Consider the following 17,228-nt stretch of genomic DNA (forward strand, 5'->3'; position numbering starts at 1 on the left):
AGTGGTTTTAAAACTTTTCAATTTTGGACACAGCTAGGAATTTTCTCAGACATAGGGTGTTATCTTTCCCTGTCTAGCCATCTGTTTAGTCTCAAACCTCATCCTTATTCCAAACATTTCCAGGCTTATTCATCCGTCAAGAACAATCTTATTTATGCTCATAAGCTTACACCAATTTTTAGACTAATTATATTTATTTTATTAATCCCCCCCAAGTTTAATAAAACTGATAGAGACAACTCAAGTTGTCAAAGTAATATAAATATAATAAAGCATGTGATGTCCTCTCACGTACACAGGATTTACTGGAATTTGAAGCTAAGGGTGCCCACTCCTTCCTGCGGTCTCATATGAAGTCACTGGTCTTAATCCTTAATTTTATAAGCTTTTAGTTCCTAAAGTTTCCTAAATTTTGCCTTCAAAATTTCCTTTAAAAAAAAACAAACTTTATTTTATTTGTTCATTTTTATGTGGTGCTGAGGATTGAACCCAATGCCTCACACATGTCGGGCGAGCGCTCTACCACTGAGCCACAACCCCAGCCCTTAAAATTTCCTTCTTAATAGTGTATTTCCAAACTTTTTGTGTCCTATTTTGGGGTGGGAGATCAGCTCACTTAAAAGTTCTGAAATTAATATATATATATATATATATATATATATATATATATATATATATATATATATATACACCTTGGTTTTAGTAAAAGATCTAAGTCTTTTAGAACCCCAAGCTGATGACAAAAATAATTTGCAAAGTGAGGCACAAAATTGTGTACGCAGGACTTACAGAGGAGGTGCCAAAAACGTGCCTGGCAATTTACATAAAGATATAAAAGTCAGATGTGAACGTACAGGAATTTCTTAAAGGAAAATGTCAGTGTGCTGTGGAATTTTTCTACATCTCTTCCTTCCCCACGTTAGGGAAAGGAATGATGGTAATTTTCCTTCATTTCATGTGTAATACAAGAGTTGTTGTATTTTTGTTTTTGTTTTAGTTCTTGCTTTTAATTTTGAATGCTTAGTGAATCATGTATCCTGGAGCTTAAACAATACAGCATACTTGTATTCATTTACCCCTTGAGAAATTTACAAGGTGAGAGTTTCTGTTCATTACAACTAAAGAAGCATGGGGGCCACTGAGAATGGCAAACATTTCCACTGTTTTCAGAGGCAATGATGCATACCTGGGAATAGTCAGAGGTCATCTTAAAAGGGTGTACACTTAAGAGAGCTTCCTGTCCCCATGCAGGCTAAGCAGAAAGATGCAGAAAACTGGTAATGCAATATGCACTGAAATCAACCACCTGAAAGAAAGGCATTGCCCTCTCAAGGGAGCTTCAGTCAAATGTATCTGGTTGGGAGACAGAATTCTCAGAAAATCCACAAAGCACCCTACAATAAAAAATACTTTATAGCCCTGAAAGCACCAACTAACTCCACCTTGCCCTAACAGCAGACAAACAAATGTTTTTTAAAAATTTGTTTTCTGTTCTATACATATCTTTCAACCCCAGAGAACACAGAAAATGTGATGGGAGAAGGAAAAGCACAAGGACAAGGAGAACCACTTTGCAGCCTAAAGTTTACCTCTAGTTTTTGGAGCACAGGAGCTTTAACTTGAGTGGAAATTTGGAATTCTGTCTCTTACATGCAGTGGACATTTTCTTTTTTTAATTTTGGGGGACTAAAAATAACCAGAGGGTGTTTCATTACTTGGATATTAGCGGAAAAGTCATACAGCCTGTTGAAAATATTAGCAAAAGATTAAAAAACATCTAGATTCTATTTGAAAAATTGAGTAGAAATATATTTTTTACATTCCTATTTTGAATAGTATTTGACTTTAAACAATTCTTTTTCAAATCTGAACTGAATTATCTAATTAACTTCTGGCTGGAAAGGTAAATGTAAATGTTTTCGAATTTTTTAAAGGTAGTTTTTGCCTTAGTTTGGATTTATTTATAAAATATCATTGTTTGCTTACTTTGTTTTCAGAATATAAATTTTCAAGTTGAACATTTATTTCATTAAATACTATAGTATTTTAAAATTGTACTGTTTTTCAGTGTTAATCATTTAACACTGTAAATCATTTATGCATGATATTCATTCATGAAAAACTTTATCCTAGTAATTAGTATAGGGAATGAATCTATTATGCTTAGTGAGATACTGACTCTGCTTATTTCTCGTCATCCCAGAGGTAATTCCTTGGCATATTTCAATTGAAAGGTTATTGTAATGTTTTAAAGAGCTATGCTTTTTAAAATTTTTTTATTTGCTTTATTTAGTTATACATGACAGTAGAATGCATTCATGCACTTTGATATGTCATACATAGATGGGATATAATTTCTAATTTTTCTGATTTACATGTTGCAGAATCACATTGGTGATGCAGTCATATATGTATATATATATATATATACATAAAGTAATAATGTCGTTCATTCTGCTATCCTATCCCCACAGCCTCTCCCCTCCCTTCCCTTCACTCTTCTCTAACTAATCTAAAGTAACTCTGTTCTTCCTTAGGGCTCCCTGCCTTATTGTGAATTAGCATCTGCATATTAGAGAAAACTTTGTTTTTGGGATTGACTTATTTCACTTAGCAAGATATTCTCCAACTCCATCCATTTATCAGCAAATGCCATAAAGAGCTACGTTTATGAAGATGATTGCAAACTTTTTTTGGTAGCTTCTGTGGAATGACTCAAATAAATGTGAATCAGTTCAATATGTCTTAAAGGACTACATGAACTCATTTGACTGAATATTTTATATAGAGGAAAATTTGCTGTTTAGGGGGAAATATAGGATTTTTAAAAATAAGTTGAATTAATATGACTATTTAAAATTGTCCTACTTGCTAATATAATTATCCAAAGAAAGAAGCAAACATGCATAGATAGGAAAGGAAGAAAAAGATTACATTATTAGCAGATGATTATATACCTGGGAAACCCATGGAACTCAAATGAAAAACTGTTTTAAACAAAGTTGTTATAAATAATAGAAAAACTGTTAAGAAGTTATCAGTGTGTTCCACATCTGTAATCCCAGCTATGTGGGAAGCTGAGGCAGGAAGTTCACAAGTTCAAGGCCAATGTCAGCAACTTAGAAGACCCTATCACAACAAAAAATTTAAAAAGTGCCAGGGTTGGAATTCAGTGGTAGAGTGCTTGCCTAGCATGGACAAGGACTTGGATTTAAAGCTTCAATAGTTAAAAAAAATTTTTTTTACTAACAGTGATTTGACAGATTGATAGAACAATGGAGTCTACAAATAAAAGTATTTGGAAGAACAGTTATGGGCGAGGTCATATTTAGTAAAAGCTGGGCCCAGTATTTTGGGCCTATTGTTCTAACTACTCAGGAGGTTGAGGTAGGAGGATTACTTGAGCCCAGGAATTTGACATCAGATTGGGCTATGTAGCTAGACCCCATCTTTAAATACTTAAATAAATAAGTAAATAAGAAAAAAGTAAAATGGTTTTGTTTGTAAATGGTGTGGGTACAAATAGCTTTCTTGAGAAAAATGAATTTGGAATTATAAATCATACATATATCCATATTTAGTTCTAGAAAAATGAAAGGTTTCAATGTACAAAAAGAAAAATCAGAAGTACTAAAAGATAAACTATAAACAGGAAAATAATTGTAACATTTAAAGCAAAGGGCCAATCCCTTTAATGTGTAAAAATCTTTTACAAATCAATAAGAAAAATACCATTATAGATCTTAACGGAGTACTTGAACAGTCATTCCTTAGAAAGGAAAATATAAGTTGCTTTTAAAAATAATGAAACATTGTCCAAATTAAAGAAATGAAAATGATCATAGAAAGAAATTATTATTTTTCCTTAAAAAGTGTATCACATATCTAAAAACTTGAAACAGAAGTATTCTCCAGGATGTAAGGAAATATATTGTATGTGGCATCATAGATTGCAACCTCCTCATTCAAGAGTAATTTCACAGTAGCTTCTAAAATTTAAAATATGCATACATTAAATCTGGCTATTTAATGTCTAAAAATGTATCCTTTAATAGACTCTCAAATGGGCAAAATATCATATGGATAAAATTTTCATTGAAGCATTGTTTCAAATTGCCTAATGTTAGAAACAACCTAAATGTTCATCACTAGGGCATTGTTTCCAGGCACAGTGGAGACATATCTGTAATCCCAGTGATTTGGGAGACTGAGGCAGAAGGATTGCAAGTTCAAAGCCAGTCTCAGCAACTTGGTGAGACCCTAAGTAACTTAGCAAGACCCTGTCTCAAAAAAAAAAAAAAATTAAAAGGGCTGGAGACATGGCTCAGTTGTTAAGCATCCCTGGGTTTAATCTCTGTTATCAAAACAAACAAACAAAAAACTAGGATATTTGTCAAATAGTGTACCTATGTATCTTGTATGCGGGTACATGTATGTGTACATCTGTTTCCTCATTCCTTTGGTTGTCATTCTTTAAGTACTGACAATTTCTCTCTCCCTCTGTCTCTTTCTCCCCTCTCCCTTTCTCCATGTATGTGTAGAGAAAGAGATTACCAAATTTTATATTAATTCTCTCTCATGAATTTCCTTATCCAATTGATATTTGATATCTCCATTTGGATGTCATAGTTATCCTTCTTATGGACATGACTATGAGACATCTTGTACTTGGCATGCCGAAACTCCTCGTCTTTCTCACTTTTTTGAGCCTACCCCATCTGAATGTATAGCAGTTTTCAACCTTTTACTCAGTCAGCCTAAAAGCCCTCGAATCTTCCTCACTTTCTTTCATACTAGATTTTGGTTGGTCCAGTAATTACTTTTGGTCAAATTACATCCAGAATCCTAAAACTTTTCACCACAGGAGTTGCTACTTCATTAATCCACATCATCATCATTTCTTGCCTGGATTATTGCAGTGACTTCTAACTACCTGTCCTGCTTCTCCACTTTTACCTGTACACTCTATCCTCATCAATGCAACGAAAATAATTATTTTAAAACATTAGACAAAATCAAATGTTATTATTCTGATTATAACACTACAATAACATCTCCTTTGCTCAAAGTAATAGTAGTAATAGCAGCCTACAAGGACCTCCATGATCTGGCCCTTACTAATTTTCTGACATCATTCCCTATTACTCTCCCTCTATGTAATTCATCCACTCAAACTGGATTTATGTGCATTAACGATAGGGGATTTTTTTTTTTTTTGCCTGAAATGCTCTTTCCTTGCATAGCTAAATAGCTAACTCCCCAGTCCCCTTCAGGTCTTCACTAAAATATTACCTTTTCAGTGATTTATCCTGACCACTCTATTGCTTATCCCTCAGCATTTGTGATCACTCTTGTTTTGTCTTGTCTTTATTACATAGTACTTAACACCTCTTATAGCTTTTACTCATTTGTTATGCTTGTAGTAGGTTGTTTGTCCTTACACGCTAGAATGTAAGTTTTATGCATTTTTTCAATGATAGACCTTGAATATACAACATATATTGAATCAATAAGCAATCTGTAAGAAATTTTTTAAAAAATATAAATATTCATGTCCTTCTAAAATGTATGTTCATACAAATTATTTAAATGATTGTAAATACATACAGTATCTCTGGAAGAATACAAAGGAAACTGTTAATTATGTTTGCCTTTGTGATAAACAGTATCCAGGATGGGAAGGCAGGCACATTACATACTATTAGAATTTGAACCAGTGACTTCTTGAATTTAAAAAAAAAAAAAAACCTACTTCAAAAATTTAAAATGCACAGTTGAGCCTAATCTGGTATTCGAAATTCTTTATAAAATAGAACTTTTTGAGTTCCCTGAAAGTGTTCATTTGTATTACCACTAGGTGGCACATATCAACCAATATGTTCTTAAAGGTTCCCAGGGAAGTTTTAAACAAAGCTTTCAGTTCCCTTAACTCACTCAAATTTATTTGGGCTATATCACATTGATTTTTCTTAGGGGGAAAAAACCACTTTTTAATACTATACCCATAGGTATAGCATCTCTCCCACCACTTCTCACCAAGGAGCACTTTACCCAACTGAGCTTACATCCCAAGCCCGCCTTCCTTCCTTCCTTCCTTCCTTCCTTCCTTCCTTCCTTCCTTATTTTTTTAATTTACAGACAGGGTCTCCTTGAGTTGTTGAGGGTCTCCCTACTTTGCCTAGGCTGGCCTTAAACTTGCAATCTGCTGAGAGCCATAGCCAAGTAGGAATGACATATGGCATTTTTGGTTGAAAGGTGACTCTAGCAAGCCATTGAGATGATAATGATTATGTTAAGATGTGCATTCAATTGGAGATTAGACCCCTGCTGTCCCCTTGGACTGCTACTTTGGGACTGCCACTTTGGAGCTCTGGGACTCCTGGAGAGTTCCCAATGGTTGGGGAAATGCGGTAGGAGGGAATTCCAGAGGAGGGATTTCCTGTTGGTAGTGTGTCCCAGGAGAAGGCCACATGCATGGCATTCACGGGAGTTTTGGAAACAAAGTTTGTTCCTGCTTGAGTGGCTCGTGATTTTGTGCCCAGCCAGACTGCGGCAGCAATCCTTTTACCTCAGCCTCCTAAGTCTAGGATTACAGATGTGAACCATACCCACCTAGTAGCAACTGTTTAGTGCCATGTAAGCTTTAGGTGATTTTTCACTATAATTTCTTACTTAAAATCATGAAAACATTGGAATTGTAGAAGTACCTCAAATATGCAAAAGCTAGCTTAGATAATCTTTTTTTTTCTTTTTTGGAGGGGAGGGGGGGTACCAGAGATTGATCTTAGGGGCACATAACAACTGAGCCACATCCCCACCCAGCCCTTTAGAGACAGAGTCTCATTGAGTTGCTTAGTGCCTCAATAAGTTACTGAGGCTAGCTTTGAACTCTCAATCCTCCTGCCTCAGCCTCCTGAGCTACTAGGATTACAGGTGTGTGCCACTGTACCTGGCTAGATATTCTTAAAAGTAATTTAAAATTTCCAGTTTCAATAAATTGAATCTGCCTATATCTTTTTACTAAGAAATACCTTAATGAATGAAATTTGTAGATCCTGTGTACAAAGGTGTACTTTTATTTGATAATATTGTTTTACTGTATATAAAATTAATTAATTATATAAAATTAATCAACATCCAAAACAAAAGTAGCAATCACTTTCTGAATGCTTTTATATTATGCAATGAGGTGTTAAGCAAATGAGTACTGTAGAAGTTACAAAGATGAAATATTATTTATTTCCTTTATCTTTGTAGGTTGTTCATTGTATGATGGTGACAGTCATGAGCACAAATAGCTATAATACAAATCATAATGTAAAACACTATTAAATGAAATAATAACTGCAATAGGAGTAGATAGTTAATATTAATTTGGGGATTCCAAGAATATTGGTGGCATTTGAGAAGAGCTTTATATTTAGTTTCATTCTATAAATTGAATATGGATGCTATAGGAATTTATATTTCTATGTAAAGGGTGAATTATGTTCTATGTCTGAGATAAAGTTATGATCTTTATACATAGGTGGCAAATATGAATGAATATCCATGTTTTTATGATGGTAAAATTTTCCAAAAAAAAAAGGTGGCATGCATTTTATAAATTGTAACAAAAAACATGGAAACCTTTAAAGTGTGGAAAAATTATTTGATTAGATAATATTTATAGTCAGCTTTAACCCATGGATTCTTCATTTTCTAAAGAACTAAGTAAGCATGTAGAAAATGTGCTATACCTTCATTGCAATCCTTTTTTGGTTCTTATATCCTAAAAAACTATTACCTATTACATAAGTTTCATGGAAGTTTATGGTGCACATATTATTAATATTCACATTTTCCAGATAACCAGGCACAAAAAGTTTAAGAAACGTTCTAAATATAAGATGAATCATAATATAAGCTCAGTGAGCTAAGCATCTGACCCTTTTGACTATTAGCTTGCAAAATTCCTACAACTGCACTAAACTGTTAAGTCATAAAGCAACAATCACAGACCAAAGTCTGAGTAATATATTATACAATGCTCAAAGTAGATTTACTTCCAGCTCAATAGGTAAGTTTGGATTTTAAAATGAAATTACATATTTAAAAATATATCTTATTTTTTTTTTGTATTTTCTAGCCAGGAAAATGTACAAATAAAAAGAAGTGGTATAAAAGTGCACTTCAAGAAGCATACCTATTCTATGGATATTCTCATGAGCAAAGACTGGAAATGTGCTGCCTATCAAAGCAGGGTATATGAGTTTTTTGTTTTTACCACCCCAAAGAAGGATTTATTTATTTATTTAAAATATTTACACATTTTAAAGTCTCTGTATCTTTATAGGGAGATACTATGTCTGTGTCCATTGGAAAATAATTTTGCATTAATTAATAGCATGTATTTTGTCCTTGGAAGCTACTTTTGATGACAAAAATATATTCTATTAAATACTGGGATTGTAATTAATGCTTCTGGTTATCTTTTTATCTATGTAGGTCCTCTTATATATTTCAAAACCAATATAAATAATTCAAAATTAGAAACCATAGCTTTAAAACTTACTTCTGATATGATAATTTTACTTGGATGTGTATATTTTTTCAGAACATAGTATTTTGAAAATGTTTTATTTTTAAGTAAATTCAAGCCAGGAATAAAAGATGAACTATTATAATTAAGCAAAAATCTATTTCAAAGAAAATTCTCTTGAATCATAAATGTCATGGTTTATTTCTTAACCTAATTCATTAGAAAGATTATAATAGATATAACACATATTAAGTCTAAAAGATTATGATTGTCACATAAAAATGATAATTTTCAATAAACTTAAATATGTTGTAATTTTTTTTAACTTAGTGATCATAATTTTTATGTTTCACAAGGCCCCTTCTTTCTTTATTACCTTTATTTCTAAAAAAGATTGCTCTGTGGGAGGATCTGGCCTTCAGTGATGACTAAATTTCAAAGAAATAGTGATTATTTTCTCCTTTGGAAAAGTTTTATGTATATTTTCAATTAATTTATATGAAAATATTTTACTTGAGAAAAAGTTTAAATATAACCCATCCACTTAAATTTAGGTTTTAAAGACAATAAGTAGATTTGAAAAGAATGGAAAAAGAATGATAAGCACACCACACAGGTTTATTCTGAAACCAGGAGAAGAGACATTTATTGCTACAAATGCAATTTTATTCCTTGTGCTGAAAATATAATGTCTGTGTTTATTAGCAATAAAAGTTGAACTTACTCTATTGTCACAAATACAATTTTGTGTCTTGCACAGACTATATACAGTTATCTTGTTTAACTACAATAGGTCTTGAAATATTTTTAACCATTAATACCTTTAAGTAATATAGTCATTTACTTTAAAGTTATATTACATCTATCTCCCACTCACAATACACTTGCTCTCACAATAAGTTTTGGAAATATATCTTGGCCAAGGTGTGTGCCAGGCTACTTCTGCCTTATGTCCTTTGGCATTTTTCTATTCCAAGATCCTGAGGAGGCATATTTTTTGTTTGATTTTTTTAGTAGTAGCTCATTTTCTTGATGAAAGTTTGATGATTTCTGCATGCAGAATTTGTAAAATTTAGTATGATTCTTGGGAGCCATAAGCTGAAATACTTTCATTTTTGTCCTCTGGGTGGCTAGAGTTGGGGAACATGAACAGATATCTAGGAGTTCCATCTTTACTATAGCAAGCTCACTCAGAGTCACTATCTCTAAAATAATCAATTTAATCCTTTGGTCTACTTAGCATACAGTGTGGATTCTGGTACAGTATTTGACTTCTTATGTGTTCAAAAGTTACTTTTGAGAGATAATTAGCCATTAATAAGATATTTCACAAAAGATGAGTACCTTAGAGACAACTCATTTTTTTCATTCCAGCAAATTTGAGGATTTCTTCACCTAACAATTGCTTGTTCTAACACAGAAATAATTCTACTAATATTTAGCTCGTATTCTTTGTACTCTACAGAAATTGGCACACTCTGATGTCTGATACAAGTCTTTCCTTGTTGAAATATGCAGGATCATTAAATAATATGTAAATAAGATTCAATCAGACTATAACAAATTTCAAAGTTCTGTCTACATGATTTAGTTGCTCTTTTTTGTTGTTGTTCTTGAATTAACTATTGCTCCAACTTGGTAATTCTTTTAGTGGGGCTTGAAAACTTTTTATAGGAACATTCATTATAATAGTATTTTTAAAAAATAGTATTTTTAAAAATATAATAGTATTTTTATAATAGTATTTTAATCCCACTAACTCTCAACAATCACTGATACTTTTGTTACTATCTCCATAGTTTTGCCTTTTCCAAAATGTCATATAGTTAGACTTAAGTATGTAGCCTTTTCATATGGCTTCTTTCACATAGTAACATGCATTTATGTTTCCTCCATGTCTTTACATGGTTTTTATAGCTCACTTAATTTTAGTACTGACTAATATTCCATTGCTTATATGTACTATAGTTTATCATTCAACCTCTTAAGAACATCTTAATTGCGTCCAAGTTTTGTCAGATATGAATAAATATACTGTAAACATTAAAGCACAAGTTTTTGTGTCAGCATAAGTTTTCAGTCCCTTTTGGAAAATGCCAAGAAGCATGATTCCTGATCAAATGATGAGAATATGCTTAGTTTTATAAGAAATCATTATACTGCTTTCTAAAGTGGCTGTACCACATTGCATTTCCATCAGCAATAAATGAGAGATCTTATTGTTTCACATCTTCACCATAATTTCGTGTTGTCAGTTTTTTGGGGGTTTTAGCCATTCTTATAGGTATGTAGCATTTTCTTACTGTTTAATTTACAATTACATATAGTGTTGAATATCCCTTCATATGTTTATTTGCCATCTTTATATTTTCTTTGGTGAGGAATCTATTCAGATCTTTTGCACAATTTTTAATAAATTGTTCATTTTCTTAGAGTTTTAAGAGTACTTTTAGCTGAGGATGCTGGTGCAAACCTATAATCTCAGCAGTTTGAGAAGCTAGGACACGAATAGCTCGAGTTTAAGGTCAGCTTCAGCAATGTAGGGAATCCTTCAGCAACTTAATAAGACCCTCTTTCAAAATAAAAATAAATAAATAAGTGCCCGTGAGTCAAATACCTGGTACCTAAATAAATAAATAAATAAATAAATAGTTCTTAGCATATTTTGAATACTAGCCCTTTATCAGGTATGCATTTTGTAAACATTTTCTCCATTCTACAGAAGGTCTTTTCATTATCTTTTTTTATTAATTTAAAAAACATAAATGACAGCAGAATGCATTACAATTCTTATTACATGTATACAGCACAATTTTTCATATCTCTGGTTGTATATAAAGTATGTTGACACCAATTCATGTTTTCATACATGTACTTTGGATGATGATGTCTATCACATTCCACCATCCTTGCTAATCCCCTGCCCACTCCCTTTGCCTCCCACCCCTCTGCCCTATCTAGAATTCATTAATTCCTCCCATGCTCTCCCTCCCTACCCTACTATTAGTCAGCCTCCTTATATCAGAGAAAACATTTGACATTTGTTTTGGGGGGGATTGGCTAACTTCACTTAGCATTATCTTCTCCAGTGCCATCCATTTACCTGCAAATGCCATGATTTTATTCTCTTTTATTTCGAGTATTTTCCAGAGCAGATGTTTTTAATTTTGAAGTTGAGTTTATCATTTCTTTCATGGACCATGCCTTTTATATTGTATTTAAAATGTCATTGCCATGTCCAAGATCATCTAGATTTTCTTCTTATTGTATTAGTTAGCTTTCTGTCACTGTAACAAAATACCTGACATAGTTAACTTATACGGAGTAAAGTTTTTTTTTTTTTTTTTTTTTTAATTTTGGCTTACAGTTTTAGAGGTTCCAATAGATATCAAGTGGACCCAATCGCTTTAGGTCTTTCATGAGATACCTTTTTGAGTGGATGTGCTTATCTCTAGTTGTTTTTTTTTTTTTTTTTTTTTTTGCTAGTATTATCCACTTTAAAAAAATAGACAGTCTGGGTCCACAGAAAAGTGAGTAGAAGGTACATACAGCTCCCATATATTTTCTGAAGTTACCACACACAGCCTCCTCACTCAAATTCTCACAACACATAGTTCATTTGTTGTAATTGATTAATCCACATTGACATATCATTAGCACCCGAAGGAACAATGACAGGGAACATGTTCTAGAGTAAAGTACTTGCCTTATGGCCTGGAAGCAAAAGAAATGGAAAAAGGAAATGGCCAAGGTCCCACAAACTTCTTTGAGGGCATCTCCAGTAATGTAAAGACTTTCCACAAGGCCACATCTCCTAAAGCATTACCCTTCAACACATGGGCCTTTGGGGGACATTCAGATCAAAATGTATTGGCTGTGTACTAGGAATTTTATAGTTTGCATTTTATATTAAGTTTTAGAACCTATTTGAGATTAATTTTTGTGAAGGGTATAAGATCCATGTCTATATTAATATTTTTTTGCATGTAAATGTCCAGTTATTCTGATACTATTTCTTGAAAAGACTATGTTTTTGCTATATTGTATTGCCTTTGCTCTTTTGTCAAGTATCTGCTATCTTTATGTAGGTCTGCTACTGGACTCCCTTCTGTTTCATTTATTTATGTAATCTTTTATCAGTATCAAACTATTTTGATTCCTTTAGCTTTATAGTAAGTCTTGAAGTTGGGTAATACCAGTTCTCCAACTTTTTTTATCTTCAAAAATATGTTGGTTATTTTGGTCTTTTTTTCTCTCCATTTAACCTTATAATCAGTTAACTGATATCCACAAAATAAATTGCTGACACTTTTGTTTGGAATTGTATCATCCATAAATCAAGTTAAGAACAATTAACATCATAACAATGTTGTTTTTCTAATCATGAACATATAATGTCATGATGATGATGATGATGATGATGATTTTATGGTGCTGGGGATCAAAACCAGGGTTTCTTGCCTGCCAAGCAAGTTCTCTACCAATTGAGCTGCATCCCCAGTCCGTATTTCTTCATCATCATTATCATTATTATAATTATTATTATTTCTTCAGAGTTTTGTAGTTTTCCTTTAGATATTGTACATAGTTCATTGGATTTTTGCCAAAGCATTTCATTTTGGGAATATTTATGTAAATGATAATGTCTTTTAATTTCAAATTCCACTTATTTGTTGTAGGTGTATACAAAAGGGACTTACTTTTACATGAGATTATCCTATAACTTGGCTATGATCATTTATTAGTTCCAGGAGGTTTTGTTTTAATTCTTTTGTATGTTTTATAGACAATCAAACATGTATGTACAAACACAATTTTATTTTTTATTTGAAAACTTTGTTTTATTGCCTTTGTCTTATTTCATTAGCTAGAAACTCCATCACAATGTTTTTAAAAAGTGGTTTGAGGGAACATTTTTTGATTGTCCTTGATCTTCACAGGAAATCTTCTAGTTTGTAATTATTAAATGAGATATTAGCCTTAGATGTTTTAAAATATGTTCTTGATCAAGTTGAGTAAGATCCTCTCTTAGTTTGCTAAGATTTTTATACTGAATGGTGTTGGATTTTTGTCAGTTGCTTTCCTCCCATCTACTGATAAGATCATGTGATGGTTTTTCTTTGTGTTGGATTATATTAATTTAATTTCAAATTGCATCCTTGGGATAAGTCTCACTTGATCATGATGTATTATTTCTTTTACATTATTGAATTTGATTTGCTAATATTTTGTTTCATTAAGTATTTTTGTATCTATGTTCATAAGCAATATTGGTCTATAGTTTTCTATCCTTCCAGGATATTTATCTGTTTTTTGGTATTAGTAAAGAACTGGCCTCATTGAATGAGGTAAGAAATATTTCCTCTACATCTGTCTCCTGAGTTCGTATACATAATTTCTTTCTCAAATATTTGGTAAAATTACCAATGAAACCATTTGAGCTTTGTGCTTTTTATTTTGGAGTGTTATTATATTTATTCAGTTTCTTTAATATATGTGGATCCATTAAAATTTGCTGATTTTTCTTGTGAGAGTTTTCGCCAAGTGCATCTTTCATGAAAGTGATTCATTTAAATATGTTATCAAATTTATGGACATAGAATCTGTGTTTATAAAATTTCTTTATTATCCTTTTAATGTCAATGGTAACTGAAAAGATGTCACCTTCTTTCATTTCCAGTGTTATAATTTGTGTCTTTTTCTTTTCCTTTTGTTGTTTGTTTGTAGTTAGCCTCAGTGGAGTCTTATTGATTATATTGATCTTTCAAAGAACTATCTCTTGGCTCTGTTGACTTTTTCTATTTACTTCCTGTTTTTAAACTACTTGATTTATGCTATTTCTTCATTTATTATTTTTTGCTTAATTTAGATTTAATCTGCTTTTCTTTTTCCAGTTTCCTAAATGAGATGCTTAGTTATTGGTTTTAGAACTTTCTTCCTCTCTGCTACGTATGCATTCATTACTGTAAATTTCCTTCCGAGAACTGGTTTTGCTGCATCCCAGAACTTTTTAAAATTGATTAATTAATCTATTTGTCCTAATTTGTTATTCATAACACCAAATGCATTTCAATTCATTATACAAAAATGAACCGAATTTTTTCATTTCTCTTGTTGTACACAAAGTAGAATCACACCATTCGTGTCTTCATACATGTACCTAGGGTAATGATGTCCATCTCATTCCACTATCTTTCTTACCCACATGCCTCCTCCTTCCCCTCCCTCCCCTTTGCCCTATCCAAAATTCCTCCATTCCTCCCATGCTCCCCCACCACCCCATTATGGATCAGCATCCACTTATCAGAGAAAACATTTGGCCTTTGGTTTTTGGGAATTAGTTTACTTTACTTAGAATGATATTCTCCAGCTCCATCCATTTACCTGCAATTGCCATGGTTTTGTTCTCTTTTAATGCTAAGTAATATGCCATTGTGTATATTTACATAGTTTCTTTATCCATTTATCTATTGGAGGACATCTAGGTCGGTTCCACAATTTAGCTATTGTGAATTGTGCTGCTGTAAACATTGATGTGGCCATGTCACTTTAGTGTGCTGTTTTTAAGTCCTTTGGGTATAAACCAAGGAGTTGGATAGCTGGTCAAATGGTAGGTCCATTCCCAGTTTTCTAAGGAATCTCCATACTGCTTTCCAGATTGGTTGCACCAATTTGCAGTCCCACCAGCAATGTATGAGTGTGCCTTTTGCCCCACATCCTCACCAACACTTAATTGTTACTTCTATTCTTAATAACTGCCATTCTGACTGGAGTTAGATGAACTCTTAGAGTAATTTTGATTTGTATTTCTGTAATTGCTAGAGATGTTGAACATTTTTTCATATATTCATTGCTCTATTGTATATCTTCCTCAGAGAAGTATCTGTTCAATTCCTTACCTGGTTATTGATTGGGTTATTTGTTTTTTTAGTGTTAAGGTTTTTGAGTTTTTTACATATCCTGGAAATTAGTTCTCTGATTTGCATGTGGTAAAAATTTGCTCCCGGGGCTGGGGATGTGGCTCAAGCAGTAACGTGCTCACCTGGCATGCACGGGGCTCTGGGTTCTATCCTCAGCATCACATAAAAATAAAATAAAAAAGATGTTGTGTCCACCAAAAACTAAAAAATAAATATTAAAAAATTCTCTCTCTCTCTAAAAAAAAAAAAATTGCTCCCATTCTGTAGGCTCTCTATTTTCCTTACTGATTGTTTCTTTTGCAGAGAAAAAGCTTTTCAGTTTAAAACTATCTCATTTATTAATTGTGATTTAGGAGTCTAGTTAAGGAACTTGGGACCTAATCCAACATGATGAAGATTTGGGCCTACTTTATCTTCTATTAGGTGTAGTGTCTCTGGTCTAATTCCTAGGTCACTGATCCACTTTGAGTTGAGTTTTGTACACAGTGAAAAATAGGGGTTTAATTTCATTTTGGTATATATGGATTTCCAGTTTTCCTAGCACCATTTGTTGAGAGGCTATCTTTTCTCCAATGTATGTTTTTGGTACCCTTTACTAGTATGAGATAAGTGTATCTATGTGGGTTTATCTCAGTGTCCTCTATTTTGTACTATTGGTCTACAACTCTATTTTGCATACCAGAAATTTTGATAACTTACATTTAATTTTCATTTAGTTCAAAATGTCTTTTAAGTCAGGTGCAGTGGCACTCACCTGTAATCCAGTGGCTCAGGAGGCTAAGGCAGGAGGATCTCACATTAAAAGCCAGCTTCAGCAACTTAGTGAGGTCCTAAGCAACTTAGCAAAGCGCTGTTTCAAAAACTATAAAGGGCTAGGGATGTGTCTCAGAACTATAATGCCCCTGTGTTCAAAATCACTGGTACAAAAAAAAATTCTTTTTTTTTAGTTTTTCTCTTGAGATTTTTTCTTTGATCCATGTGCTATTTAGAAGTATGTTGTTTAATCTTCAAGTATTTTGGGATGTGTAAGCTGTCTTTTTGCCATTGACTTCTAGTTTAATTCCATTGTGGTCTAGGAACAGACATCATTTTATTTCTTTAAAATTTTTAAGATTTGTTTGTGGTCCAGAATGTGATTTGTTTTAGTGAACATTCCATATGAACATAAGAATGTATCTTATACAGTTGTTGTATGAAGTATCTATCAATGTAAAATATATACAGTTGACTGAGGGTGCTATGCCTTCTAGATTTGCCCGTTTCTGATAGAGGGGAATTGAAGTCTCAAGGTATAATACTGGGATAATTTTTTATCCTTTCAGCTTTATGAGATTTGTCTTTTGTTCAGTGCATACACATGAAGTGTTGTTATGTCTTTTTGGAGTGCTGACCTCTTCTATAATGCTCTGTTTATTACTAACAACTTTCCTTGATTAGAAATTTACTCTATCTGAAATTAATATTGCTACTCCTACTTTTTTTTCATTGTGTTAGTATGATATATCTTTCTTTTAACTGTGCATGTAGGCCATTGATGCTTAATATGATTAAACATATTAATATATAGTGGAACTACCATCTACCATATTTGTTGCTATTTTCTATTTGTTGCCTTTATTCTTTGTTGCTATTTTTGTCTTCCATTCTTTTTGCCTTTTTGTGGTTTTAATTATGCATTTTGTATGATTTTGTTCCCTTTACATTCAACAATTATACTTTTTTGAAAACTTGTAGTAGTTGCTTTAGAGTTTGCAGTATGCATTTATAACTAGGTCAAGTTCACTTAC

The 17,228-nt window shown here is 32.6% G+C and overlaps 1 protein-coding gene across 1 annotated transcript in view; it reads left to right on the forward strand.

Annotated features, from left to right (window-relative positions):
- Zcwpw2 (zinc finger CW-type and PWWP domain containing 2) overlaps positions 1 to 17,228 on the forward strand; it is a 125,282-nt gene that overhangs the window by 68,747 nt on the left and 39,307 nt on the right. The window contains exon 4 of the mRNA XM_026405334.2: positions 8,129 to 8,243. Within this exon, the coding sequence (XP_026261119.1) occupies positions 8,129 to 8,243 (115 nt within the window). The remainder of the gene's footprint in view (positions 1 to 8,128; positions 8,244 to 17,228) is intronic.

The sequence above is a fragment of the Urocitellus parryii genome, chromosome 3 (assembly GCF_045843805.1).
Source record: "Urocitellus parryii isolate mUroPar1 chromosome 3, mUroPar1.hap1, whole genome shotgun sequence".
NCBI classification, from domain to species: Eukaryota; Metazoa; Chordata; class Mammalia; order Rodentia; family Sciuridae; genus Urocitellus; species Urocitellus parryii.